Source organism: Aspergillus ibericus, assembly GCF_003184845.1.
Source record: "Aspergillus ibericus CBS 121593 unplaced genomic scaffold BO80scaffold_10, whole genome shotgun sequence".
Lineage (NCBI taxonomy): Eukaryota > Fungi > Ascomycota > Eurotiomycetes > Eurotiales > Aspergillaceae > Aspergillus > Aspergillus ibericus.
Genome location: NW_020292108.1, coordinates 244,426 through 269,499, shown reverse-complemented (window position 1 = coordinate 269,499; position 25,074 = coordinate 244,426). Strand labels below are relative to the sequence as shown.

The 25,074-nt window shown below is 49.7% G+C and overlaps 8 protein-coding genes and 1 non-coding gene across 9 annotated transcripts; 3 read left to right on the top strand and 6 right to left on the bottom strand.

Annotated features, from left to right (window-relative positions):
- Positions 1–919: 919 nt before the first annotated feature.
- BO80DRAFT_432971 (uncharacterized protein) lies at positions 920–1,483 on the top strand (the record flags this gene model as incomplete). The annotated part of the gene is made up of 2 exons (XM_025720808.1): positions 920–941; positions 993–1,483. The coding sequence occupies 2 exons, from the start codon at positions 920–922 to the stop codon at positions 1,481–1,483; spliced, it is 513 nt and encodes a 170-aa protein (XP_025577518.1).
- An 898-nt stretch (positions 1,484–2,381) lies between these two features.
- Positions 2,382–3,009, bottom strand: BO80DRAFT_350548 (uncharacterized protein; the record flags this gene model as incomplete). The annotated part of the gene is made up of 2 exons (XM_025715548.1): positions 2,382–2,807; positions 2,869–3,009. Coding segments are annotated over 2 exons (567 nt in total), but the record flags the coding sequence as incomplete, so codon positions are not given.
- Positions 3,010–3,698: 689 nt separating this feature from the next.
- Positions 3,699–3,770, bottom strand: BO80DRAFT_t100. The gene has a single exon. It is a non-coding gene; the product is annotated as a tRNA-Glu (tRNA).
- Positions 3,771–4,105: 335 nt separating this feature from the next.
- On the bottom strand, positions 4,106–5,604 carry BO80DRAFT_470870 (uncharacterized protein; the record flags this gene model as incomplete). The annotated part of the gene is made up of 4 exons (XM_025723080.1): positions 4,106–4,173; positions 4,244–4,332; positions 4,565–4,734; positions 4,843–5,604. The coding sequence occupies 4 exons, from the start codon at positions 5,602–5,604 to the stop codon at positions 4,106–4,108; spliced, it is 1,089 nt and encodes a 362-aa protein (XP_025577516.1).
- Positions 5,605–6,332: 728 nt separating this feature from the next.
- Positions 6,333–7,587, top strand: BO80DRAFT_423155 (uncharacterized protein). Its single transcript, XM_025718977.1, has one exon. The coding sequence runs from the start codon at positions 6,411–6,413 to the stop codon at positions 7,392–7,394; it is 984 nt and encodes a 327-aa protein (XP_025577515.1). The 5' UTR covers positions 6,333–6,410; the 3' UTR covers positions 7,395–7,587.
- A 1,025-nt stretch (positions 7,588–8,612) lies between these two features.
- BO80DRAFT_442870 (uncharacterized protein) lies at positions 8,613–9,605 on the bottom strand (the record flags this gene model as incomplete). The annotated part of the gene is made up of 1 exon (XM_025721299.1): positions 8,613–9,605. The coding sequence occupies one exon, from the start codon at positions 9,603–9,605 to the stop codon at positions 8,613–8,615; it is 993 nt and encodes a 330-aa protein (XP_025577514.1).
- A 978-nt stretch (positions 9,606–10,583) lies between these two features.
- Positions 10,584–11,871, bottom strand: BO80DRAFT_500498 (uncharacterized protein; the record flags this gene model as incomplete). Its single annotated transcript, XM_025724241.1, has 4 exons — positions 10,584–10,793; positions 10,823–11,455; positions 11,495–11,579; positions 11,633–11,871. The coding sequence occupies 4 exons, from the start codon at positions 11,869–11,871 to the stop codon at positions 10,584–10,586; spliced, it is 1,167 nt and encodes a 388-aa protein (XP_025577513.1).
- Positions 11,872–12,622: 751 nt separating this feature from the next.
- BO80DRAFT_491940 (EstA precursor) lies at positions 12,623–15,772 on the bottom strand (the record flags this gene model as incomplete). The annotated part of the gene is made up of 6 exons (XM_025723733.1): positions 12,623–13,455; positions 13,531–13,644; positions 13,727–13,814; positions 14,053–15,075; positions 15,123–15,470; positions 15,533–15,772. 6 exons carry the CDS (start codon positions 15,770–15,772, stop codon positions 12,716–12,718), a joined length of 2,553 nt encoding a protein of 850 aa, XP_025577512.1. The 3' UTR covers positions 12,623–12,715.
- A 960-nt stretch (positions 15,773–16,732) lies between these two features.
- On the top strand, positions 16,733–25,037 carry BO80DRAFT_470848 (type I polyketide synthase; the record flags this gene model as incomplete). Its single annotated transcript, XM_025723079.1, has 19 exons — positions 16,733–16,744; positions 16,817–16,921; positions 16,982–17,126; positions 17,180–17,448; positions 17,505–18,255; positions 18,297–18,541; positions 18,615–18,759; positions 18,815–19,167; positions 19,204–20,031; positions 20,085–21,143; positions 21,179–21,607; positions 21,644–21,912; positions 21,979–22,236; positions 22,321–22,334; positions 22,374–22,853; positions 22,914–23,123; positions 23,169–23,710; positions 23,776–24,093; positions 24,153–25,037. The coding sequence occupies 19 exons, from the start codon at positions 16,733–16,735 to the stop codon at positions 25,035–25,037; spliced, it is 7,317 nt and encodes a 2,438-aa protein (XP_025577511.1).
- Positions 25,038–25,074: the final 37 nt, after the last annotated feature.

Below are 25,074 nucleotides of genomic sequence, written 5' to 3'. Positions count from 1 at the left end.
AAGCGAGGGTGCACCTACATTTCAGTACCAACTGCCGGTCTTCACTCCTTTCAAGCGCGTCCTGAACAACATCTTGAGGCGCGGTGGCGTAGATCTCCAGCCTCTCTAAGTCTGCCAACCATAGGCATGGCCATACCGTCTTAAGTCCCCTCTCAAACCTTTCATCCCCAAGAATATTCGAAATTTGGCCGATTAGCCGGCGCCTCTCAGGATCGGCGAATTCAGCGTCCGGCGGGCTCATGCTGTCGAAGAATATTTGAAGTGAGAACAAGCAATGGCTTAGGCCAATTTGCGTCTGAGAGCTAGCGGCAAGAAAAAAAAATGCAGGACAACCATAGACGAACGAAACAACTCTGAAAGTCTTCACAGAGCAGGATATGATGATATAAAGAAGAGGCGTTATCAACTACTTCGGGTGGGAGGACAGACGGTGGCGAGAGTTCACGGACGGCGAAATGGGAAATTTGGAGTTGGAAACGTGGGATGATTATGTCATTCTTTTCAAAGGGGTTGCCATGTGACAACGAAGCGAGACATCGAAGTGTGTTGAGTAATAATGTGCAAAGATTGCGGAGATACAGGAAGAATACCAAATTCAGGCCAAGACATCCAAGAACTGTAGATTCGTGGTCGAATGGTAGCTCATATTACCTCTCAAGGCTCAAGGTAGCAGCTGGATCTGAGGAGTAGTATCATATCTCATGCCTTGAGGAGCTTAGCGTGTCACATAAAGGGGGTGATTTAGTGCGAGATAAGGTGTGAGGCCGTGGAGTAGTAGCAGTAGTAATAATCATTTGAGTTTAGCGGTAAGGCCGACGCCTACCGGCCTTCCTAGAAATTTCCGTGGGATATAGATCCATATTAAGCTATGGGATTGCATACAAACCGACCACGAAGACAGATCCAACCAGACGCAGCGATGTACGACATCGATGAAGAAAGTACGTCAGATCTGTTACTTAGAGTGTCGCTCACACTGACCTCATCATTAGACAATGACATTGAGGGACTGACTCCGTGGATATTTCAACATACCCAGATACTTGATCATGAATCCTTCGGCGCCTGGCCAAAGGAGAGGACGGAATTCCGAGATGTTTTCTATCTCCTCAATACGCAGTTCCATGACGCTTGTGAGGCCGGGGAACTGGTGGATGCGTTGGAACCGACTGAAACCGTTTCACTCCCGAGAAAAAATTGGAAGGCGCCCAGAAGAGAGTATTTCACTCATTCTATGAGATCGCAAGGGATGTTGCTTAGAATTTTGATGGAGACTATCTATTACAATCTCAGAGATATCGTGGATGATGGCCCCGAACTTCAGTCTGTCACACACCACCCTCGACTCCTCTGCTGGCCTAACATTTCCCAAGCTTTCCTGTTTCAAAGTTCCGGCAAGAATACACTATTGGTGGTCATCGATAGTCCAGTAGTCCTGATGGAGCAGCTTTTGTCGGTCTACCAGAAGCGCGTATACCGGTGATCTCCTTTGTTGGTGTATGTGGATAAAAGTTTCCTCCTCATGTCATGCGCTCATTGTCGCAAGTGCTAATGGAAAATGTTCTCAAGTGGTACCAAGAGGAAACCTGGGCTGAGTTCTTAGGCGAAATCGTCAGTATCATGCTCGGACAGCTGGCAAAAAAAATCGACTACGCGGGCCTGCAGGACCAGGAAGTTTTTGCAGTTGGGTTCTACGGGCGTTGTATTTATATCGCCCGTGGATTCTTTACATCAGACCTAATAGCGCGCGTACATTCCAAGGGATGCTCGGAGAACGAAACGATCAATCTAGATTTCACACGCGGTTACGATCTACGTCTGAAAAAGACTGGCTGGAAGGTACGCGTGGGCTAACAAGGTTACTACGGTATTTCTTCAGTGGGTCTACCAAAATAGGCGCTATTCAGACCCATGTGGATCACGTCTCTAGGAGGACACTGACTGCCTAAATCTATCATTTGATTCTTGCTTGGCACGATCTCTAGGCAGAATACTAATGACCTGGAGTTGAGGCCATCTCTTGTTCTCAGCTCTCTAGTCACTTCTTGGAACTACGGCCTGGACACGCTTCAAAGTGTCACCTCTCTGCGAAACTCTTACTTGCGGAGGGGAGCCAGAGTGTTGTGATTGCATGCAAACAAAGAATGGGTGCATTTCTGATAAGTTGAATCCACGCATGGCTTTTCTTTATCTTTTTCCCCTTTTTTTTTTCTTTGCCCCTTGAAAAACAGACAATCTTTGTTCCATCACAGTTCCAAACAGTCATCATGTGATCTTGGAAAGGATTCGAAGAGGATTCAGGTGCCCTTTCATGTCTGTTGATCAACCCGCAAAATATCCCGAATTTCCAAGCAGGTGCACCCTGCAAATCCTCCTCCAAGCTATGGTACTGAAATGCTCGCTTCATGAATCGCTGAACTCACAATATTGACTCGCGCATTCCCACTACTTATATAACTGACCAGCCCCCAGACAAACCCGAGCGCCTCCCCTCTGTCTTCGACTTTTTTGAGGTCAAAGTGAATTGATCGTCGAACCCATAGAAAGGTGTCGTCCCCCGAGTAAGATCCCTCTTGAATATACGCCATATACCGAGGCGAGAAATAGGCGGCACTAACGTAGAAAAGGGACCCATGCATGCTGAGGACAAATAGCTCCTGATCTTGGTGCTTGACAGGTAGCGGGGTCTGCTGCTGCGCATACATAGCTCCTACCAATTCAGCAATCTCTTGGGCGAATACTGTCGGACTGAAGGTTTCCTGTTCCCCGAAACCACGTTTCAAGCCCCCTGCACTCCGGGTATTACACTAATATCCCCACCAAGGATCAGTCTCGCGCATCAGGCCACAGCACATATAAGGCACCTACTTCAAGACTCACAACTGATAGGTAGGATTTTCGATCAGACCCTGAAATGCTTCCAGGGAAATTAACGGTGATCTGGCCATCATTTACGGCCTCGTGCGTGGCTCCACCCAGGCTAAATTTGAACCGAGCTCTATTGGTTAAGCTGGATGATGTCAGAAACCATCGTCCTTTCGCGATAGGACCCGGAGATTACAAACCAATCCAACGTAGTTGTGATTCAAATCATGCTAGTCCGGCGAACAACCAAGGAGTGAGCACATATTACGCACCATGGGGAACAGCCTCCCAATCTTATCATGTCGTTTGTGTTTGGCCTTTCAGCCTGTGGGAGAGAACGACAGCGGCCTAAGAGCAAGTACCTGTTCATCCAAAGGCACAGTTCAGATCTGTCAGGCCACAGCGATTTTCGAGACCAACCGTGTAGTACTAGAAAAATATCATTGTTCAGTACTACTTTGGTCTAGGATCGAAGCCTGCCTGCATGATTTGACTTGGCAATTAACAGAGTACAAAAGTACTATGACCCTCGATACAAGATATATTTCAAAACCAACAACCCATTGACAATCAATAAGAAAAAAAAAACTTTTTTCTTTGTAAAGATCTCTGTCTCTGCCATCGGCATGTCCTGAATTAAGAGTCTTCCTCCAATCTCGATAGATCGACCAGCGACAGAATAGTCCATATATTTGACCTACCTATTCCGTAGTCCCTACAATATCTTAATTGGGGAGCGTGATTTCAACGGCCGCTATAATCCGTCAGACCCACACAAAACATCAAAAAGGCACCCTCACACAGAGGAATGAAAACCAAAAAGAAAGATTGAGCTCCGATAGGGGGAATCGAACCCCCGGCTGCCGTGTGAGAGACGGCGATGTTAGCCACTACACCATATCGGATTTGATGTATTTATCGCTTCACTTAATAAATACATAATCCTAAAGCCAAAATGCCAAGCAAATCCCTCAGGGTGGCAGGATATTCGTTGCCTAATCTATATATTTTTATCATGATTTATTACTGAAGATACATGAATAAACTTGCAAGAGCGTGAAATTACCCACTTGAAATGATATGGGTTTGACAGGAGCTGCAAAAGGGATGTTGGAGCCTTGAAAGCGCGCCAATATATGAGTGACAAATCTTCTGAGAGTTGAGGTTAGCGACGTTTCTCTGTTGCCTGCCCTCTTTTGGTTCGTGAGGTCGAGGCATGTATGAGCCTTTGCCACCGGCTTTATATGTTGCTGCCTGGTGTATATTCTTGGGCTTGGTCGACAAACCACCTTCTCTCTATCTCATCGCCTTTAATATGTCGGTAGAAGTAGGCACGGCAGGGAGTATTGAAAGGGAGGTCTGAAGAGTACAGACATACTAATGAAAGGACTAAGTGACAAGGTCGACACCGAAATGACTTCCAAGCTACTGCCCGTTCCCTTTGTACCCTTAATCTGCATATAATATCTGTTAAACTTTACTATCCGTATCATTTCTTGTTTAATGCTACGACATTTAACCTATAGTATAAAATACGTTTAGACCAAACATGAAGCAAATGCGCCCCCTACTAATCGGCATAACACCCGTTTCTTCTGTAACTTGCGAGTCGCCATATCTGGAATTCCTTTTCCGGTAACAGATCTTCCAAGACTCATCAGGGGGCTTTTCAATGTGGGATGGTTTATCAAGTTCTTACCCATAGGTAAGTGGTCTGCTGGCTGCATATCGGACGACCAATTCTGTTGGTGCTGTGTTCCTGTTCTCAAAGCTCAGGAGAGGAGAATATTGCAGTACGATGGTTTCCCCGTCGAAATGGGATTGGATAATTCTCACATGTTTCGGACCGAGATACCAAATGGATAGGCACTATCGGCATTCTTAGCACACGTCATAATCACTTGCAGCATGCGATTCTTGGCCATAGGAAAAAGGCACTTCTGCTTAGATTTGCTCGAATGTTGATGCAAGACTCACCGGGAACATGGAATGATTGCGGAACATATAACGATGATACATCCAGACAGTCCATCTGAGAACACCACGAACCTCACTCGTCGTCAGGGTCTCATCATCTGCTCTTTCGAAATTCCAGAAAAAAGCGATTGTATGAGGCAGAGTACCGAAGGGCTCCTCAAGGGCGTACAAAAACCGCCAATTAGTTGCCCCTGGCTCATCAGTCTCCATCAGCCGTGAAGATAATGGGACGTTCTCGAATGCGTTTTCGTTGCGGTATAGTGGCGTCAGGTCTTCCAGCGTGCCCATCCTACCGATGCCCGGAATGCCAGACCGATAACCGCGTTGGTGCGAGTGAATATGGTTCTCAAGATCCCGCACCGCCCAAGGAGGCAGTCGGTGACTTCCGTATTGCCGTTCATGCTTCTGGACCTCCTCGTACTTCTTCTGGGCCAGTTTCTGTGGATTGGAGGCTTCTGGGGTGACGTGGAGGATTCGGGCGAGGATAGATTTGTAACTGTAGCCCTCGTCGAGATCGTATTCTCGCCAGCACGGAGAGAAGGGATACTTAGCAAGGACTCCAACCTCTAGGGGCTTGAAGTAGACGGGGTCAAATGAAAGAGTTTGGTTGTCTTTGAGTTCAACTCGAGTGGCGCGGATACCGATGTGGCGAAGGTCGTCGATTCCCAGACGATATAGTCTAACGGCATTGATGAAATCAAGCAGCTGTTCACATCTCTTGAAAGTCGCAATCCGAATAGGCAGTGTCTGGTTATCGGTCATCGTGACGAGCTTGTGGTGGAATGAGTAACACGGCTTCCTGGATATGAAATGAAACAGGATAGAAAAGGAAAGGATTCGTAGAGTCAGAGATTTACAAAGGGGTCATCATTACACCTACATCTGATACGATTTAGGGGAGCGGTGAGCTTGCTATGACGAAGGTATAGGCACCAGGTCAGAACCCAGGCTTTACGGAATCATTCGAGACCAGAGAGACAAAGCAGCAGGCATGGGAAGAATGGATGGGATTGGACCAGACGCTGAACGGCCAAACGGGCCAACCAGGACCCTTGGCCAGGTGTAACAATTAGGCGTCATTCTTACGGTGCATTGGCTGAATATTAGATAGCGTGCAATTCATTGTCAGGGATCGGCTAGATTTACATATTCAGCATACGGAGCAAGACGTTGTCGCGGGGTCCATTATACTGATTCAGCCTATCCTCCGGGAGTCCGCCTGGTAGAAAAGCTCAGGGCTGGAGGTGGTAGTGAAAAAACAAGATCTTGGCAGGTAGTTGGTGTACATGATTATACTCCTAGCAACAAACTTTTGCAAGCCGCCCGCTCCCGTGTCCATCGATGTGTCAGATGTCAATGGGCACAAAGGAAGTTCTTGGTTGGCATACTCTGATTGGTTGGGCCCGGATGCGAATAATTCCTGTTCCGACCGCGGCGCCAATCTCCTTGTTCTCCCTGGATAAAACAGTTACGACCTTCCATTACCCTCCCATGGGCTCCGACGGGCAAGAGGAATCACTGCCACGTTCACTATATGCTGTTGCTCCTGCTTTAGCCAACGACATCCCATGGACCCTACTACCGGCAATTACCCTAAGCCCCCTGTTCCCTTCATCAGGGGTAGGGTATTTCCTGTCCGGTCCCATGTTACTCCACCACCCACACTCGTGACCCGGGATTGCTGTCGTAATTTCCATCATGGGAGGGAAGAAAGAGCGCAACTCACGCCAGTGGCTCGGAGCCTGAAGCATCCACCGTTGCCAGGAGATCTGGGCTCAGATACTCTCGAGTTCGAGATTCTGGATCCGATCAGAGTCGGTGATGGGCACAACGCTCAGGTCTTCAATGTCCGTATTTCAAACACCCAGCCCAAGTCAGAAATATTCCAGGGGAGAAAGGAGCTGGTCGCTAAGGTGTATGACCCTCTTTACCTCGATGATGACGACGGCTTTCTCAACCCGTTCCTCTGCGTGGACAAGCATTACACACATGAGGTACACGCCTATCATGTGCTCTCCAATCTCCAGGGGTACCTAATCCCTCGGTTCTACGGCTCTTACTCTCTCGATATAGAATGTGAAGGAGCCGATCATAGATCGGATACACGCACTGTCCGCCTGATCCTGATAGAACCTATCCCTGGAGTATCAATGCGAGAAGCGGACCGGAGCAAAATCCCCCAACCGGAGCGCCAGCAAATCATCAAATCTGTAATTGACTTTGAAACCGAGGCTTACAGACGAGATATCATTCTCACCGATTTGAGCCCCCGAAATGTCATGATGGTGCCACCCGGCTTGCATCCGGGAGGGAATTTAATATTCCTGGACTTCGGCGGTGCTATCTTTAACCGGAGATTGGATGAGCCGGTGGCCGCCCATCTGGAGCTTTTCCTTGGCCAATATATCTCACCTCTGATCCGGTGGCACGGGCTTTTGATGCTTGACTTTGAGGAATGGGTTGATTGGGAATGGAAACCCTGGGTAGAATCCGAATATGCCCATACCGCCGACACTATCACACCAGAGATGCGTGCTTGGTATTGTCCATGATACGAAGACTGTTGGAGCCCCAAGGCGGAGGACGGCGTGTAGTGTAGGGGGCTGCTTCGTATCTTGAGTTCAACACTACAGTTCGATGACCCCGCCGTCCAGTGTCAATCGCTTTATTTGAGTTTGCGCTTCCCTCCCGTCCTACCTTGTTCCTATTTTTCGGTCCATTTTATAGGTAGTGTATTGCCGAGCAACGCTAGGAATGCCGAAATAAGTCACAGAGGATAGAACCTATATATAAACCCATATGTTGCCCAATCCTCAAAGCGGATGAGTTCAACTTCAACCACGGTGTTGACTGCTTCGGAGGTGTGGGGTAGGCAGGTGAACGCCGTGGTTGTCACGACACGAGAGTGAAATAACAAGGCTGCCCGGGTGTTCTTCGAGATTTTAAAGCTGACGCACTTTTACGTCAGGAAGTCGTCAGTAAAGGAGGGCTTGCTGTCTGGGAAGGCTGATGTCGACGTGGAGGCAATTCTCGTAGCGGGTGAGGTGGTTGAGGATGTCTAATCCAGAGACAGCATTGGTCAGCCAACTCTGAAGGTTATAAAGTTGAAGACATATTACCATCATATATCCTTTAAAAAAATCCTGTCGTACAAGAGAGGCTTGCCTGAAAGAGGAGCCACGAGGCGGAATCGGCATAGGTGGCCTGAAGAGGTTCAGGGCACTGCGAGTACTGCCTGTGGAGACACAAGGAGATAGCCGGGTCTGGTTTCCCTGAGAATGTACGGTGTTCTTCGTAGGGAAGGATGAGGTAGATGTCATCAGGAAGAGTGAGAGGAGGGACAGGCAAATCTAGAGGAGGAGGGGACGAGGACAAAGACGTAGCTAGATCACCTGACATACCGCTGAATGGACAGGACACATGAAGGCCAACGTCTGGGCCACCTATTTGGAGGTTCTGCTATGGCCTAACTACGGAAACATTCCTTGACAAACTATGGGTGTTCACATATGATTATTGGCCGTGGTATGGTCATCATGGTGCATCGAGATGCTACCAGTCTATCACCACCAAAGGTTGCTACAGATGTAGTTGTCTAAGCACAAGTAGCATCTATGACAGGAAGCTGAGCGGTAAGTAACACTTTCCTTGCACAATCTACAATGGATCATAACATTCTGTAGCCAAAGGCTGAAACCATAAAGACCGAAACCCAAAAGACCTGCGGCCTGTATTTTTTCCAGCCAATAAATGAGAGATTAAGCCTCCTTCTAGGCATCATATGTGACAAGGCAGCGCTCAGCCATCGAACGAGGCATCCATGTGAATGGGGTAGGTGGAATGTGACCCTCGGATAACTTCGCTCGAAGGACATTCAGGTTTATCCATGCATTATTGTATGTTACATCGAACCCGGAGGGATGCCGGCTAGGTGCGCCTAGCCGTAACCTAGTCCTCCCATAAGAGTCCAATACAGGCTTATGCCACTCCTGTGGATACCGCTCTACTCGATCACCCATCCAATCCCAAAATTCGGGTGCAAATTTGTCCCTGTGGAGGTCGGTGGTGATAAACATAGCATGAAACGTGATCTCGAAGAAGCTCTCTATCAAATCGGACCAATAGTCCATGCCGCCCATGATCTCTTGGTCACGGACCCACAGGTAGTGCATATTCTCGAGGAAACGAGCAGGGGTGAGGATCTTGATCGGCGGCCCGGTTTTCTCGTAGCGGCCGAGGCGCGTACGCTGGCTTGGTGGTTGGCCCCTGTCCGGGGCGCCAGAACAATACTTCTCACTCGGCCGGCCGGATTCCAGTATGCAGGAATAATTTTTGAAACATGAATGAGGCAGATGATAGCCCGAGGCTAGCATAAAATCGTCATATTCTTCGACAGACGGAAGACCGATGGGCAGGGAAGGTACATGCCACAACCAGGTTGACTTCTTGTAGAGACCTAAGTCAGCATGAAATAGCGGCGTTGGGTGCATAGAATGTTTCTTTTGGGTAGGGGCTATTCTCAGATGGAAGCATTTGTCCGGTATCATGCACGGTGAGATATATCGCCGCTCCTTATCAAGAAACCGGCAGGGGTGACGCAGGTCCCATTCGTCGAGGCTATCGGGCGAGTCCGAAAAGCCATACTCACGGAGGAGTGTCGCAGTTACCTCCATATACTCATCCTCTATCACGAAGTCCAGGGTGTCGCTTATTTCTCCCTTAACCATGCATTCTCGTCTGAAGGGTACGTTCGGTCCGGCCATCTGTAAGTCGGGCACGTTTTGCAGACAAGTTCTATTGCAAATACCAAGGATATTTAGATATTCATTTCCCCAGAGAACATACGGAATTCCAGCTCGATTGAGTAGATTTGCCACGTATGCAGTCAGCGAATGCCCCAAATTCAATGGACCGGGGCAAAGGCACGACATGTTCACTGGGTATTGATGTGTCTGTGTGGATTAGGATCAAGAGGAACAAGGATCAAGAGAAACTAAGATTCATGGCATGAAGACCAAGATATAGCCCATCCTGCTACAATGCCCGTAGGAATGTATCTGCTTCTCACAGTAAGTTGTCATCATACCAAATAAGTGATGTCGGCTGCATCTTCCATAATGGGAAGGCCACTGCCGAGGCGGAGGTTACTGTCTCCGATAAAAATGAAAATATCGTGTTTTGCTAGTTTGGGAAGTATGAGTTGGTCGGTGTTGTGAGCTTGGCGTGAACAGATTCATGCACCTGATTTCTTGATTGTACACAAACTCGGACCCTCATGTGTGAGACCTTCGATATATGATAGAGCTTTGTTACCAAGGCATTCACGTCTACGTGCATATTTTGACACATTGAGGAGATTTGATTGTCCCTCCATTTCTTTTGGATTGTTAACACTGATACCTTGAATCGATGCTTCAGTTATATTTTGTACACTTCGTTAAGCTATGCTCTGGTGCCCGCCACCAGCTCTTTTGCAGGCAGTCCAACAATGGAACCTTCTTGTTGCCACATCTGTGGTTTTTAATTGGAGCACTGGGTGAGGATTTATGAGGTCTTTTTACTGTTGCTGACTTGATGCCAATGTTATTTGGCAACTCTTCATTCTGCTCTTCTATCTCATTTTTTCCCCTTCCGTGTATCTCTAAAAATGAGGCTTCAGCCCACTGATATCCATATTCATCTCAACCACCAATAAAACTATACATCACTTACATAAACCACATCCATACATCCACACCCACTCAAAAAAACCAACTCCGATGCTTCCTCCAATCCTGCCTCGTCGCCTCCCTCAAATCATCCACATTAATCAAATCCACCCCCTCACGCACCAACACATGCCACACATGATTCCGAAGTCCCCGTGGCCAGCTCGGCGTCCCCCAATACCGAACCTTCAAGCCACGCATATGTGCTGCCTCGATCTGCTTCCTCACCAGCTCCAACTGACCCTGCGAGAAGCGGTTCCGGGCTAAACTACCGATGGACTTTCTGAAGTCGACCGACGCATAGTAACTATTTTGGTCGGAGTAGATGGGTTGGGTTTCGGGGTCTGCGTCACTGCTGCTGAGGGATAGTAGGGAGAGTTGGTCCAAAGGTGCATCGTAGAAGATGTCGCGGTGGGTTTGGTTCGCCGTGATGCGGTCGAAGGGAGCATTGCCGGTCGCGACGATGGTGATGGGGCGGGAAATGATGTCCAGCCGTTGAAGTAGGTGAAGTAGTCGCCGTCGCGGAGGGGTTTGAGTTGATCCATTACGACCGACCAGGTCTTTTCAGGTTGTTCTTTGAAGTCGATGAGTAGGACCAGGGTTTGGGACGGGTCGCTGGCGAAGACGCCGGCTCGGGGCCTGCCCGGTTGGTGGGTGGGCTCGAGTTGGCTGGAGCGGGTGTTGTGCTTTTGGAGAAGATCGAGGAGGGGGTTGAGGTAGAGGCTTCGGAGGGTGACTTCGTGGTGGAGGGTGAATGGAGTATGACCGACTAGGAGGTCGTAATTGGACAGCCAGATGTCGGCTTCGACGCCAATGCAGCCCGCGCTGAGGGCTGAGTGGAGGGGCACGTCGCGCCAGTAGTCGTTGTGGGAGTGGCAGCGCACGGGAAGGACGCCGTGGGTGGACTAGTGCGAGAAAATGGATGGGCGACCGGCCGGAAAGACCCAGGCGTCGAGACGGGCGTCGAGATCGTCGGGAAAGAGGTAGATTAGGCCGGACCAGATGAGGGAGACGAGTTTAAGGAAGCCGCTGTGGTACAATGGTTAGGAGGTAGCGATGACAGGGTCTCGTTTAGGACTTACAGGATAATCACTACCCCCCAGAATGGACGCTTTACGAGCCGGCAGATCATGGCTCTTCGGGAATATGGGTGGTTGTGACAGTATAGATGGCGACACTTCCAGAACCCACAGAGATTGCGCAGCCGGCTGTGAGGTACCCGGGTGGCCACTTTCTTTCGCCTGCGTCTGGCGCTGAAGTTGCTCAGACGCAGGACTTCAAAACTGGACTCATCATGGTCGGAGCCCTCCTCGGGAACCATTGCCAGTGGAGAGTACTTGAAGAACGAGCGGGAAGAAGATTCGCCTTCCTCGAACTAGTCACCCGACGCCACCTTCCTTCAGATTGCACCTTTTCTGAGGATGCATTGATGTTAGACTTTCCATATCCCAATTCCCTCTGCGTCATTGTCAGCCGCACAGTTCGCTAGAGGGATGTGGGACACCGGTTAAATTCCCTTGGCTTTCCTGAGTGCATTATCTATATCTTATCAGATCACCTTTGTCACCATCCTCGAATGTACCCGAGACTTTGAGTAATGTCCGTCTTCAGCCCTCCCTCCCTCAACTGTTCGAAACATACAATATCATATTCAGTCTTTACCGACTGAACCCGACCTTCGTCACCTCTTCTTCTCGCTAGTTCCCTCGAGCTGATGGTTCATTGTATACTTCGCTGTACCATACATTCTCGACCAATTCCTGTATGGAGACGCCATTTCAGGACCAGCACTCGCGTATCTGTCTTCTGGCAATTTGCTTCTAAATGCCCATGAGTTCATCATGATCATCGTCATGATTTCCTTACAAACACAGTGAACATCGTATCCGAATCACGTGTCGTAAGCTCGGATGTTGATTGGTTGACAAACTCGGTGTTTGAATCAATTGCCGAAGCGGGGCTCCGGGGTTCGATAGATAAAATCCATTGGTTCTCAGTCTGTGGGGTATTTTTGCCTTGTCGAAATGTAAAGAATTTCTGGGATACAGTGAAGTACTCATTGATTCTTGAATATCAGAACAAGGCCGTCGTCAAGTCAAGTAAGAGTTGAAATACATGATCACCGCTGCTCCGACTACCCTCGGATCTCATCGCCAAGATAAATCCTATTTATTCCCCTTCTTCACCAGAACTCCCGCAATATACGGCATGGCTGTACTCTGAAACCACCTCTCCAACTCAAAAGACTCCCAGCCACCATCTCGCTCCGCCGCTATTCTCAGCGCTGTGGCCGTATCCCGATTCAAAGAGCAATTTCCCATATACCAACTCCAGCCCAACAGGCCATAAAAGGCTTGGAATGCCCTCGCAATGATGGACCCCTTTCTTGTTCGCCATGGGTTCACGACATGTTCGACAACGAGCAATTTCCCACCGGGTCGTAGAAGGGTATATAGGCTTTGAATGGTTTGTTGCATGTCGGGGACTGAGCACAGGACACGTACGCAGAGAATCGTGTCGAATACGCCGTCTCCGGTGTTTTCCAGATTCTTGAGAACTGCAGTAGGGTTTGTAGTGTTAGTGTTGAGAAGGTCTTGTTTTTGGAGTGCTGGGATAAGATCAGAGGCCTCAACGCCGCAAGGCAAGATGTAATATTTATCGCTTAGACCTTCTGAAATGGCGCGGGCGCGGAGTTCGGCATGTAGGCCGTGGCAGGGTTCCGCGCCATAGATGGTTTGGATAGCCGGCGAGCGGAGGAGAGGCATTTGGGTGCCTGTACCGGGACCGACGTCGAGGACGATGCCCGAGGCGTGGGACAGGATGGGTGGGATTAGGTCTGAGGAACCCTGGATTTCGCCCGAAGTTGGGATCGGAGGGGGTGGCGGGGCGTCGGATTCCCGGTTTGCTGTGATATTGTTAGGGATATTGTGATGGAGCTAAAAGAGGTTTCTTCGCTCTGATGGAGCGCTGGTGAACTGACTACTGAAAGTCACCCAGAATCTGCCGAACGCTTCATCGCGCAGTCTGCTGGGGTGAAGTAGGGGAGCGAGAATTTGACCTCTTAAGACAGTCTCGACATTGACTTTGACATAACCTGCGTGACACTTTAGCTCTTCATGTACGAGTCGAATAAACTATGTGGGAGATAACAGTATAGTGATGGCTATTGCACTTACTCTTAAAGGCCCAGAGTAAGATCTGGCCTGGTTCAAAGAGAGAACTGATCCATTGCTTCGTAGTAAGGTCCCGGACAGACATCCTGTCCTCAGTCAATTCACAGTGGGCAATCTGTGTTTATTGGGAGATCTGGAGAATCAAAGAATCCCGAATAGAGCGGCGGAAGGGCCGTCCCCGGCGCGGAAAAACTAATACGGAGCGTTTGCAATCCCTAAGCCAGAGAGGGGAACCCGGATTGATTGGTTGATGGTACGCTGTCAGATGATCCCAATGATAAGCCGTCGATTTCTCCACTACCTACCTATGCGGAGCAGACTAGCTAAACTTCCATGGCCTCACTCAACTCCTGCCACAACACACACAGCTCCAAAGATTTTTCCGGGATAACCTCCATCGCCGTATCGTTTGTCTGCAGCCGTAGACGCTCCCCGTTACCCCAAGTCTTCCACTCCGGCGCGCTCAAATACCGGTATGTATTAGGATTCAGCGCCAGAACGAAGCTGATAAAGTAATGCATGGTGACAGGGATAATACCTGCATTGTATGTCAGATAAGACGACCCGCTACTAAGAGTTCCGGTTGAACCGGCACCAAATATCGCGGGTAGCTCAAATGTATGCGGTACGCCGATGCCCCCAGCGATATTGGATTCATCGATGATGTTCACCCGGTAGTTCCATACGGCATCTGGAGAGTACTTTGCAGCAGACGATGCAACAAGGTTCCCGGGGCACGTAAATGTCGCGTCTCCATAGGCTGCCGAGGAGGCGCTGAAGTATGCTGCATGTCGGGGTAATGGCTCTCCTAGAGGATAGGCTTGATTGATTTTCTCCAGCTGTTGGTCACTCAGGTGGGGATAGTTGTTCCTGAAGAACCGGGACACGTCGGCGCTGCTCGTGGCGTTGTAGGCAAAACCGGAGCCTTCATTGGTATCATCCCCCACCAGGACGGGCACTTTGATGAAATTGCCTTTGTCGAAGGCTCGGTACAATTCCCCTGGGACGAGAGTGCCATCGGTGACGGGTAGCCAGTACCAGTCGGGCAATGGAGAGCTGCTTCCGCCAGGGAAGGGAGATGCAGTATTGCCTTTTTGAAAGGTGGCGATATCTTGGTCCCGCAAACAGTCCAGAGGATCGGAGGCGTCGGAGCAACCGGTTTCGTTCGTAAGTATCTCAAATTGGAACTCCATCTCTGTCACGGTTCGCTGGGTCGGCCAGAAGGATGATTCAACGATGGCACCAATGAATAAATCCTCGTCCCTCCCGCCATACGCGGCCAGATGATAGGCAACGGAGCCAGCACCGGCAGAGACCCCGTGGATCACGATATGATTGGGGTCTCCCCCAAACTAATCTCTGTTAGCACGGCAATTGAACAACATGGCTGGCAAAATACCTGCTCGATATATTGTTTTACCCAGTTGATAGCCTTACGTTGGTCTAGAAGCCCCGCGTTGAGATCGCCATTCTGCCTGACTTTCTCACTGGCCAAGAAACCCAATGCCCCAATTCGATAGTTGAACGTTACAAAAAGAAGGCCATCTCCAGAGTTTTGAATGACTTGAGTCCCATTGTAGTTGGCATTGGAATTTTCTGCGTATCCTCCGCCTTGTATGAACAGCCAAACGGGTAGTTTGGACTGTGGCGTGGCCGTGGATGGCTTAAAGACATTGATGAACAGGCAGTCTTCGCTCACTTCGCCAGTGGTTTCTTCCTCACCGACTCCGATGCAGATCGGTCCGTACTGGAAACACCATCAGTGAGGCCTAATGGAGGTATACTGATTAAATTAGCAGGATAGGTCACCTCTGTGGCACTTTGAAGCGTGTTATTTGTGGGCGGATCCTGAGGCGCTCTGAACCTAAGATCTCCAACGGGTGAAGATGCATAGCGCATACCAAGAAATTCATCTACTCCCCCTGCAAGACGGTTACCTTGGTACCTGGCATAATTGAGATCGATCACTGGAGGTTGTGTATGATTTGCCTGACTCGGAAGGCCGAAGACAGCATGGCAAAAAATGCTTAGGCAGAGGAGGTATCGCATTTTGCCAACCACTCCCGGGGTAACAGAGAAACAAGGCAGCTGCTCTCCTAGGCGTCCTGCTTGGATGGTGAACGTCGGAACCCTCGGATATATACGATCACAGCCTTAGGAACTGCAACACCATTTCCAACGAGCACATCGGAGACATGGAAAGCTAGGCACCAACTACAGCCGAGCAGAGCGATATCATTGCTTTGGCACAAAGCAAATATAAAGGACAGCGGGGTCACTGCATGCGAGGGAGGAAATAATCCAGGAATGAGAGCGCGACACACGGCTCCGGGAGGCTTTGGCCCGATTTGCCGAAGTGCGGGGATCAATCAAGGGATGAGACCCTGAAAGATCCACAGTCCGCATTCTGAATAAACGTGACTTAGGTCAGTGAGGTTGTTCGATCGTTACTGCTTGAGTGAGGGCTTTACTTGGCCTCAGACATATTCTCTACACCAAGCATGTTGCTCTTGAGTACAAAGGCGGAAAGGAACTTTCTTGACGACAACCACGGCAAGACTTCACTAGAATTTGAGAAGGGCAATTAGGTGGAATAGCTTATTCCATTGGTGGCAAGATAAGAGAGTCTGGGTTATTATTCACCAACAGCCCGAAAGATGGACCGTCATCGAGAGCCAAGGTGACACGGGCAGGGTAGCGAGGCGGCATGCTTCAACATCAAGACGATGATCGAGGAAACCTTAGCATGGAACCCTGGTCGCGAACGGAGATAAGCTTTCCAGACCCGGATTGTAGATTCTGAAACAGGGACAAGGTAGCCGTCCTTTGGTTCAAGGATGCAAATCCAGCCCAATCTTGTTTAAGGATGTCGATCTGTCGGGGCCACGCGAGTACCGCTTCTTGCGCTCTAGTGACTATTTAAAGAGCGTGGTAGGCACTGCATGCTGTGATTTAGCAACGAATTAGTCAAGTCCGTATCCCCAACAATCAAGTGATCAATGACCGACAATGGAGGGCATCGTTCCTTATGAGCCAATCGCCATAATTGGCATGGCGGGTAAATTTGCTGATGAGGCATAAAATTGCGAAAAGCTATGGGAGGTTCTGCTGCAGGGAAAGTGCACATGGCGACCGTTTCCTCGAGATAGATTCAATGTCGACGCCCGCTTCCACGATGATCCCGAGCGGGGAGGCACTGTGAGAAATTCGTACGCAAGGTGACTTTTAGTGGTGCTCTGACGAAATCATCGCATTCAGTTTCGGGTGGCCGGAGGACATTTTCTCGCGGAAGACCTCTCAAGGTTCGAGGCGGGCTTCTTCAGCATTTCACAAGCAGAGGCGGAGTTGATGGATCCCCAGCATCGTCTTTTGCTGGAGAATGTTTACCAAGCCCTCGAAAATAGTGAGTCGCATTGTTGGAAGTGAAGGCTGAGTGACACTGATAGCAACCTGCAGGTGGAATCTCACTGGAAAAAGCCAAGGGCACAGATACGACTGTTTATGCCGGGTGCTTTTCAAGTGACTATGGGGATATGCTCAATGAAGATCCCGAGCAAATTCAGAAACACAAAGTGCTTGGCGAACAAAATGCCATACTTGCGAACCGCATCAGTTGGTTTTTCGACTTCAAGGGAGCCAGCGCTACAGTGGACACCGCATGCTCGGGCGGTCTCATCGCGGTGCATATGGCCTGTCAAAATTTGATTCTGGGTGAGTCCAACATGGTATATCAATAGCGTTCCATTAATCCACCTGAGCCGAAGCTGAATCTCCCGGGTAGGCTATTGCGAGCGGGGTGAACATCATCAGTTATCCCTGCACCACGCAAGATCTCTCTAAGCTAGGTGCACTGTCACCTGACGGTCCGTGCTATAGTTTCGATGAACGCGCCAATGGTTGTGCGCGAGGTGAAGGAATCGGCACTGTTGTTCTCAAGAGACTCTCCACAGCCGTTCGAGATGGCGACACGATTCGGGCAGTGATCCGTGCAACAGCGGCGAATCAGGATGGGAGGACAACAGGGATTTTCAACCCATCAGCCGACGCACAAGCGCGTTTAATCAGAACAACATATAAGACTGGTGGCATCGAGATGGATCAAACCGCTTATGTCGAGGCGCACGGCACAGGAACATCTACCGGCGATCCCGCAGAACTACGTGCCATAGCGTCTGCCTTTGCGGACCGAACTTCAACACATCCTTTATACATCGGGTCCAACAAGTCAGCCTTGGGTCATACAGAAAGCGCCGCAGGAATTCTAGGCCTGATCAAAACCGTGTTGTCGCTCGAGTCCGGCCTCATATGCCCGAATGTGAATCTTGAGAAGTTGAATCCAGCTATTCGTGCGGATGAGTGGCGAATGGAATTTCCCACAGCAGCGGTATCATGGCCAAAGTCAGGCCCAAGGGTCGCGTCAATCAGCTCGTTTGGCTTTGGCGGAACTAATGCGCATGCGGTAATCTGCGATGCATATCATGGGTTAAAGGAAAGCGGCGTTCCAGGGATTCATCTAACACGAGCCGACCCAGGTTGTGTCGCTATAACTAAACTTCTAACGGACCGAGGGTAGAAAGCAAGGAATTCACCGCTGGCAATACAAGAAGAAGCATTGAGCCCGGCACGGCCATGGAGAGTGATAATTCTTATATATTCGCCATCTCCTCATTTGATCAAGATGGTGTACAGCGTCAAGCAGAACAGCTGTCCAACTATGTCCCAACACACGCCCCGGGAAGTCACGAGAACGAGTTTCTGAGAAATCTTTCATATACATTAGACTGCAGGCGAACCCAGTTCGGATGGCGTGCTGCTTGCGTGGCGGCCAGCCTTGATGAGCTGACTGATTCTCTGCCAAGGTTGCGACCGGCACGACGACTTGCCTCTCCAGCCATACATAGGCTTTGTGTTCACGGGACAGGGGATTCAGTGGAAGGGGATGGGCCGTGGGCTTATGCGATTCGCTCCGTACCGGAAATTATTGCATTCCGCAACGGCATTCCTCAGACGTCTGGGAGCCACGTGGAGTGCGACAGGTGCGTTCAGAATAATTGACCTATCGGAGGCATGGATCTTTGCTGACTGGAGAAGAACTTTTAACCAGCCTTGATTCCGACATCGATGACTGCTTGCTCTCACACCCTTTGTGTACAGCGCTTCAGGTCGCTGTTGTTGATTGTTTGCGAGGCTGGAATATAGTCCCGCATTCAGTGGCCGGACATTCCTCCGGTGAAATTGCGGCAGCATATGCTGTAGGGGCAATAAACCGGACAACTGCCTGGTTCATGGCCTTCTGTCGGGGGCTAGTCTCGAAGGCTATTGCCGATAAAGGAGCAACAATGATGGCTGTGAGAACCACGCAGGAGGAACTTTTGAATCATATAGAAGCCTGTCCGACCCGAGATTTAACGATCGCAGCCTTCAACTCGCCCACAAGCTATACTGTATCCGGCAGTAGGAGTTCGTTACAAATTTTCAAGGAAAGGCTTGAAAGTGAGGGCACCACAGCCAAGTGGTTAAACGTCGAAAACGCTTATCATTCTCCCCACATGGAGGGCATCGTTGATGATTATATTCACCTCATTAAAGACGTTGAGACGCACAAAGATACCATAAGGTCAGCTTTCTCACCGGTGAAGATGATCTCAACTGTGACCGGATGTGAGATTCAAGGAGACGCTATTCGCACGGTGGAATACTGGGGGAGGAACCTACTTTCTCCAGTGCGTTTCTCATCCGCTATTAAAACTATGTGTGTGGGGGAGGAAATCGGGACCATCGTGGAAATTGGACCCCATTCAACACTCAAGGTCCCGAAGATGGAAACTCTGCAGGATAAAAACCTTGAAGGGGTAAGATACTTGAATATCAGCACGCGTAATATCCCCACATCTACGCCATGCCTGCAATCTTTGAGTTCACTGAGGGAAACGGGATACCCAGTTAATCTGGCAGCCATGTTCGACTGTGTCGCTTCCTTTGGTGCACGAAAGACCCCAGGCACCAAACATGGCATTAGCCGGGCTCGTTCGGACTCTGGGATAGGCTTGGATTCGGACAACGGTGTGCGCCAGTCGACAAACTTGTTTCGCCCACGGGATGTTCATCTCCTTACGGCGCTGCCACCATATTCCTTCAACCACAGCATGCATGATTGGAAGGAAAGCCGACTCAGTCGAAACTATCGCTTCCGGCAACATCCTAGGTCAAATCTACTCGGCGCGCCGGTAAATGACTGGAATTCGTGCGAACCGAGGTGGCGAAACTTCTTCAGAGTCACAGAAAATCCGTGGATGGCGGATCATGTGGTAAGCAAATAGTTTACTATCATCTGACTGCACCGGTAAACTGATAGTCCTAGGTCTCTGGAAAGATCATTTTCCCCGGTGTAGGGTACGTGACAATGGCGATTGAAGCGACAAAGCAAATAGCGGATCCAGAGCAGCCACTCCGAGGGTTTAGACTCCGCGATGTGCACATCCATTCTGCTCTCATCATCCCAGATACTGCTGATGGCATAGAGACAGGCTTCAGTCTCCTGCCTGTAATGGAATCCATGAGAACAGTGTCAAAGATCTGGAAGCAATTTCACATTTATTCCTACAGTGAGAGACAATCTGAGTGGTCTCTTCACTGTACTGGCCAACTTGCTCTTGAGTATGAGGGGGAAAAGCATGTCTTTGACACAGACAATGAGAAGCCCTTCCACCAGGAACAATGGGAGGATGAACTCAATGCTGGTTTTGCGAGATGCCGATTTCCAATCAATTCTGACAGTCTGTATGACTGGGCCCAGGATGTTGGCTTCAGCTTCGGGAAAACATTTCGTAATATGTCCCAAGTAAAGCTGAGTACAACTCCTTATCAAGGGGAGTCGGCCGCAACAGTGACAGTCGCAGACATTGGTCGCGTGATGCCGAGTGGATATACCTACGATCACGTAGCTCATCCGACAACTTTGGATGCGTTAATGCATACTTGCTTGGGGGCGGTGAAAAGCTTGAAAGGCCCCGAGGTAAAGCTCCCAATGTACCTCCCGAATGTATTTGGCGAAATTTGGGTGTCCGCTGATATTAGCCGTGATGTGGGACATGAGTTCATGGGGTATAGTCGCATGCGATCGCTATCTCATTTGACACTCCAGGGCGAAGCTGCAATGACGGACAAGGCAACTTCCTCTGTGAAAGTTGTGCTTACCGGTGTGGAACTAGTTAGAGTTGACACTCATCCAAAGGATGCGCAGCATGCGGTATGCCACACCATCGCTTGGAAACCAGATGTGGAAAGCGGATTTTGTGGGTTCGGAGTCAATGCCTCGGGAAAAGAGCCGGACTTGGGGCCGTTAAAAATGCTGGAGCTCAATGCTGCCATCTTCATTAAAAGGGCACTCGCTGAACTAGAGGGAGACGAGGGTTTTGTTGTCTGTGCCAAAACATCAAGAAGTACAAGGCATAGATGCGGCAGAAATGCGGGGAGATCGATGCAGAAATGCACAGCTGCCTGAAATCATCCGAGCTAAAGCGCTATATGGGAGACCAGGCTGCCATGCATCAGCTGCAGGAAGCGACGGGGGGGTCGAGCGCGATCGGAAACCTCTGCGTGCTCATGGGCAGGAACCTCAGCAAGGTTATAAAGCAGGAGATGGACCCTCTCGAGCTTATGTTCGGTGACGACCTGGCGAACGCTGTTTACGATGAATTCTCCCGACGGGTGAGGCTTCCCGGTGTTCTGAAACAGTATCTGGATCTCCTTGGACACAAGTGTGAGCGGTTGACTGTCCTCGAAGTTGGTGGTGGCACAGGAGCGACAACGATTCCGATGCTGAATAGTCTCTGTCCTGTCGGGGATGCTATTTCCAAAGATACATGGAAAGTGGAAAAGTTGGTATTTACCGATATATCACCGTCATTCCTGGAAAAGGCGGCAGACATGTTCAAAAGCTGGGAAGACATAATGCAGTACCAAACCTTCGATATCGAACGTGATCCAAAACAACAAGGGCTGGGGGATGAGAAGTTCGATGTTATTCTCGCTGGGAATGTCGTCCATGCAACGAGAAACGTCGGTGCCACGTTGCTGTATCTCCGGTCTCTCTTGAAGCCTCAAGGGCGTCTTGTCCTGCATGAAATCATTAAACCCAGCATGCTCACAGTTCCAATGATATTTGGCTTGCTTCCTGGATGGTGGCTGTCCGAAGATCCAAGGAGACAGCTTGGCCCATTGCTTGACGAAGGCGGCTGGGACTGAGCATTCAGAGACACTGGATTCATGGGGATTAACCATACTCTACCTGACAGCGCCAATGCCGAAACACACCTGTTCAGTATTCTGGTAGCCAGAGTTGCACCTGATGGCCCAAGTCATTTACCAAATAATTCGATAACTATCGTGAAGTTGGACCCTACCACCAGAGGGAAGACTATATCTAGCCAACTAGCTCATGACCTGTGTCAAACGTATGGGTCCGAGGTCTGCCATGTTATGCCATCTGAAAACGTCTCTGAAACTGATATGTAAAATGACCTGAATATCGTTGTCATGGATTTCGCACATCAAAGTTGGAATAATATGACAGAGGATCTGTGGTGTTCTATAAGGCACCTTCTCATATGTTGCAATAAGCTATTATGAATTTCCCTGCATGATGCAGGTGCAGATCCACAATTTGCCCTCTGCACTGGGCTGATCCGAACGTCTCAATGGGAATACTTTACCCCGAAGCGAAACCTGGTCATTTTGAACATCACGATGGATGCTGAATCCTCGGGCTTGGCACTGGCTGCCACGCAGGAGGTTTGTGATCGGCAGTTTATCACTTGCACCGGGCATCCAAATGAAGAATACGTCCTGAAACACGGTCAGATCTACACGACATGGCTTCTTGGCCCCCGCGTTATTGACAACTTCCTCGGTATCCAAGACACCGATAACCCGGATTGTGAACGAAGTGTACATCCGTTCAATCACCATGAAGGGAGAGGAGTAAAGTTGCACGAGGCGACTCCAATTAAAAACGAGGGGCTCGTATTTGTCGAGGATCACGACAGAGGAAAGCCATTGAGACATTCTGAGGTGGAGGTGGAAATAAAAGCAGTTGGGGTCAACTTCCGAGATTTACTGACAGCTATGGGTCAGTCTGTGGGGCTATATATCGGCATTTAGGGGGCTGGAGTGGTGAGTGCCGTGGGAGTCAATGCCAAAAGCCGCCTTTCCGAGGGTGACAGAGTCATGATCCTAGCGGATCCATCAAACATGGGAACAATCCGAACATATTGTCGAACACATTGCGACCTAGTCGTTCAGATACCCGACAGTGTATCTTTTGAGATGGCCAGTGCCTTGCCGGTCACCGCATTGACAGTACTGTATTCATTGCGCGATGTGGCTCGACTATCGACCGGTGAAAGCATTCTCATTCATGCTGGTGCTGGAGAAACCGGCTAAGCTGCCATTCGGTATGCACAAGCAGTAGGGGCCGTGGTATTCACAACGGTGTCGAGCGGTGAAAAAAGGCAGCTTTTAATGGATTCGTACGACATTCCAGAGAATCGAATCTTTTACAGCAGAGATGGCCGTTTTGCGGAGCGTATAAAGCTTGCTACTGGTAATAGGGGAGTCGATGTCGTGCTCAATTCACTCGGAGGGGAGCTCCTGGTGCTCTCTTGGAGCTGCCTCGCCCCACTGGGACGTTTCATAGAGCTTGGAAAGAGAGACATACTAGACAATGGGAAGCTTCCCATGCGTCCATTCGCTCAAGGAACCACATTCAGTTGTGTAGACCTATCCCTGCAGACGTCCTTGAACCCAGCTAGGGTAGGGCGCTTGATGACTGACGCTTTAGACCTTTATATGCAAGGGAAAATTGGTATCGCAACTCCATTGATTGTGTTCAAATTTTCCGATGTTAATGAGGCTTTGCGTCGTTTTCAGACCGGAGAATCCAAGGGTAAGATGGTGTTACTGGACTCCGATAATGATAAGGTGCGGGTAGGTTTAGTGCTTGTTTATTCTCTTTTTCCTGAGACAGGGTCATCTAATGAACCAAATGGCAGGTGCTGCCACATACAACCTCGCCGTTATCCTTCCCACATAGTGCGTCATATGTCATCGCTGGAGGGGTCGGGGGTTTAGGACGTGAGATTGCTAGGTGGATGGCATACCGAGGAGCCCGACATCTGATCCTTTTGTCTCGCTCTGGTGGTAATCCTGAATCCGTCACAGCTCTAATGAACGATTTGCAAACGGTGGGATGTGAAGCGATGGTGGTCAGGTGCAATATTGCAGACTGCGGCGCGATAAACGCTGCGCTGAAAGATGTTCGCCACTTGCCACCGATAAAGGGTTGTATCCAAGCCGCGATGGAGTTGAAAGTATGTGTGTTCGAAATCATTTCTCTTAGGATGAATACTTATTTGCGTACCGCCTATAGGATATGGCTCTGGCAAATATGGCGGCTGCAGATTTCAAAGCCGCAACTTCCCCAAAGGTGCAAGGGTCCTGGAATCTCCATTCAATACTTCCGAGCGACATGGACTTCTTCATCATGCTCTCTTCAATCGGAGGTATAGTTGGGACGCGTGGTGCCGCAAATTACGCAGCAGGAAATACCTTTCAAGACGAACTAGCCCGATATCGTTCAGATCGCGGCCTACCTTCGTATAGTATTGACCTGAGAGTGGTAGCTTCAGCCGGCTATGTAGCAGAAAACTGGAAGGCTAAGAGGAACCTGTCATCGAGCGGCTCAGGCGAGCTAAGCGGCATTCGGATGGAGGATTTCTTCCGTATCCTGGAGCACTGCGCTCATCCCGGCAGTCCCCCTCACAGTTCCCTTGGATCCCATCAGATTATCATGGGGCTCGACACTGCACCCATAATGGACCGCACTCATGACTCCACTGAGGTGCCAGCCTACCAGCGCAATGCATTATGGGCGAATATTCGACGGTCAAGTCGGGTTTCGCAGGCTCGGGCTTCCTCAAGCGCGACTCGATCGCGCAAAGACGCATGCTCTCTACTGAATGCAGCAGACTCCTGGCAGACCGCTGTTAACACTGTGGTTCACTGTATTCAAGAAAAGCTTGCGTCGATGCTCTGCATCCCATTGGCGGAAATTGATCCCCACCGACGGCTGAGTGACCATGGTGTTGATTCTCTGACCGCGGTAGAATTCCGGACTTGGATGAACAGGTCCATCGGTGCCGATATTCCCGTTCTAGAAATCATGGGGTCGGAGAATATTGATGCAGTTAGCTGTAGAGCAGCTGGCCTAAGCGTGTTTGTGAGGGGAAACTTGAAGGAAGCTTTCCATCATTGAAACGAGAGGAGATGGTGCGACCGCGTCCGAAACGCGT

Coding starts and splice junctions, on each gene's coding strand:
- BO80DRAFT_423155 (XM_025718977.1), top strand. CDS start 6,411: ATGGACCCTACTACCGGCAATTACCCTAAGCCCCCTGTTCCCTTCATC.